The following is a 949-nucleotide window of genomic DNA, read 5'->3' on the forward strand; positions in this document are numbered from 1 at the left end:
CCTCCCCGGCTTCCCTGGCATGCCAACCCCTGGAGAGCCCGGCTTGCCCGGGGGTCCTGGTTCACCGGCCAAGCCCTCCGGTCCCACGGGGCCGGGGTCACCCTGGAGGACAATGAGGGGAGGGTGGCAGCGCTGGCAGTGCCACCAGGTGCCCCATGTGCCACCTGTCACCCCCAAGCCCCCCAGGTACCTTCTGTCCCTTGGGTCCCACCACGCAGATCTCTCCAGGCCGGCCCTGCCAGGAGGGGAGGGGGTGTGAAGGTTCCTGTGGCCAGACCCCCCTGGCCTGGGGGGTGCCCAGGGGGTGCCCAGGGGGTGCCCAGGGACAGCCCAGCACTACTCACATCACGCCCAGGGCGCCCTGGCTTGCCCTGCAGGCCCCCATCGCCCTTCTCACCCTTCTGGCCCTGCAGCACAGACAGATGTCACCTGTGGTGTCACTCGTGGTGTCACCCAAGGTTGGTACAGGCAGGTCCTGGTGCCTCTGCCACCATCCCAGGTGTCCCTGCTGCCGTGCCAGGTGGGCTGGACTCACCTTCTGCCCTTCAGTGCCAGCTGGGCCCGGGAGTCCCTGCACGGGAAAAAGGGGACAAAGAGGGTGCCCAGGTGGGCTCATGAGGGTGCCCAGGTGAGCTTGTGAGGGTGCCCAGGTGGGCTTGGGTGGGTGCCCAGATGGGCTCATGCAGGGTCCCTAATTGGGCTCATGCAGGTGCCCAGGTGGGCTCGTGCAGAGTCACCTCCTGCTCCTTTCATGCCCACACAGACCTGGACCTGCAGAGCTGGACCCCCCACCCCAGCCCAGGGCAGGGGGACCCCCTCAGTGTCCCCACAGTGTCCCCACAGTGTCACTTACCACCTGCCCACGCTGCCCCTTCTCACCCCGCGGCCCCTCGGCACACTGGGAGGAAGAGGAGGAGGAGGTGAGAGGGGAGGCAGGGATGGGGAGGGG

General features: G+C 68.2%; 1 protein-coding gene across 1 annotated transcript in view; it reads right to left on the bottom strand.

Moving 5' to 3' along the window:
- COL16A1 (collagen type XVI alpha 1 chain) overlaps nucleotides 1–949 on the bottom strand; it is a 26,822-nt gene that overhangs the window by 14,491 nt on the left and 11,382 nt on the right. Inside the window, exons 10-14 of the mRNA XM_031063041.1 lie at nucleotides 854–898; nucleotides 536–571; nucleotides 345–407; nucleotides 191–235; nucleotides 11–102 (exon numbers count right to left, since the gene is read on the bottom strand). Coding sequence (XP_030918901.1) covers nucleotides 11–102; nucleotides 191–235; nucleotides 345–407; nucleotides 536–571; nucleotides 854–898 — 281 coding nt within the window. The remainder of the gene's footprint in view (nucleotides 1–10; nucleotides 103–190; nucleotides 236–344; nucleotides 408–535; nucleotides 572–853; nucleotides 899–949) is intronic.

This window comes from Geospiza fortis, unplaced genomic scaffold (genome assembly GCF_000277835.1).
Source record: "Geospiza fortis unplaced genomic scaffold, GeoFor_1.0 scaffold289, whole genome shotgun sequence".
Taxonomy (NCBI): Eukaryota; Metazoa; Chordata; class Aves; order Passeriformes; family Thraupidae; genus Geospiza; species Geospiza fortis.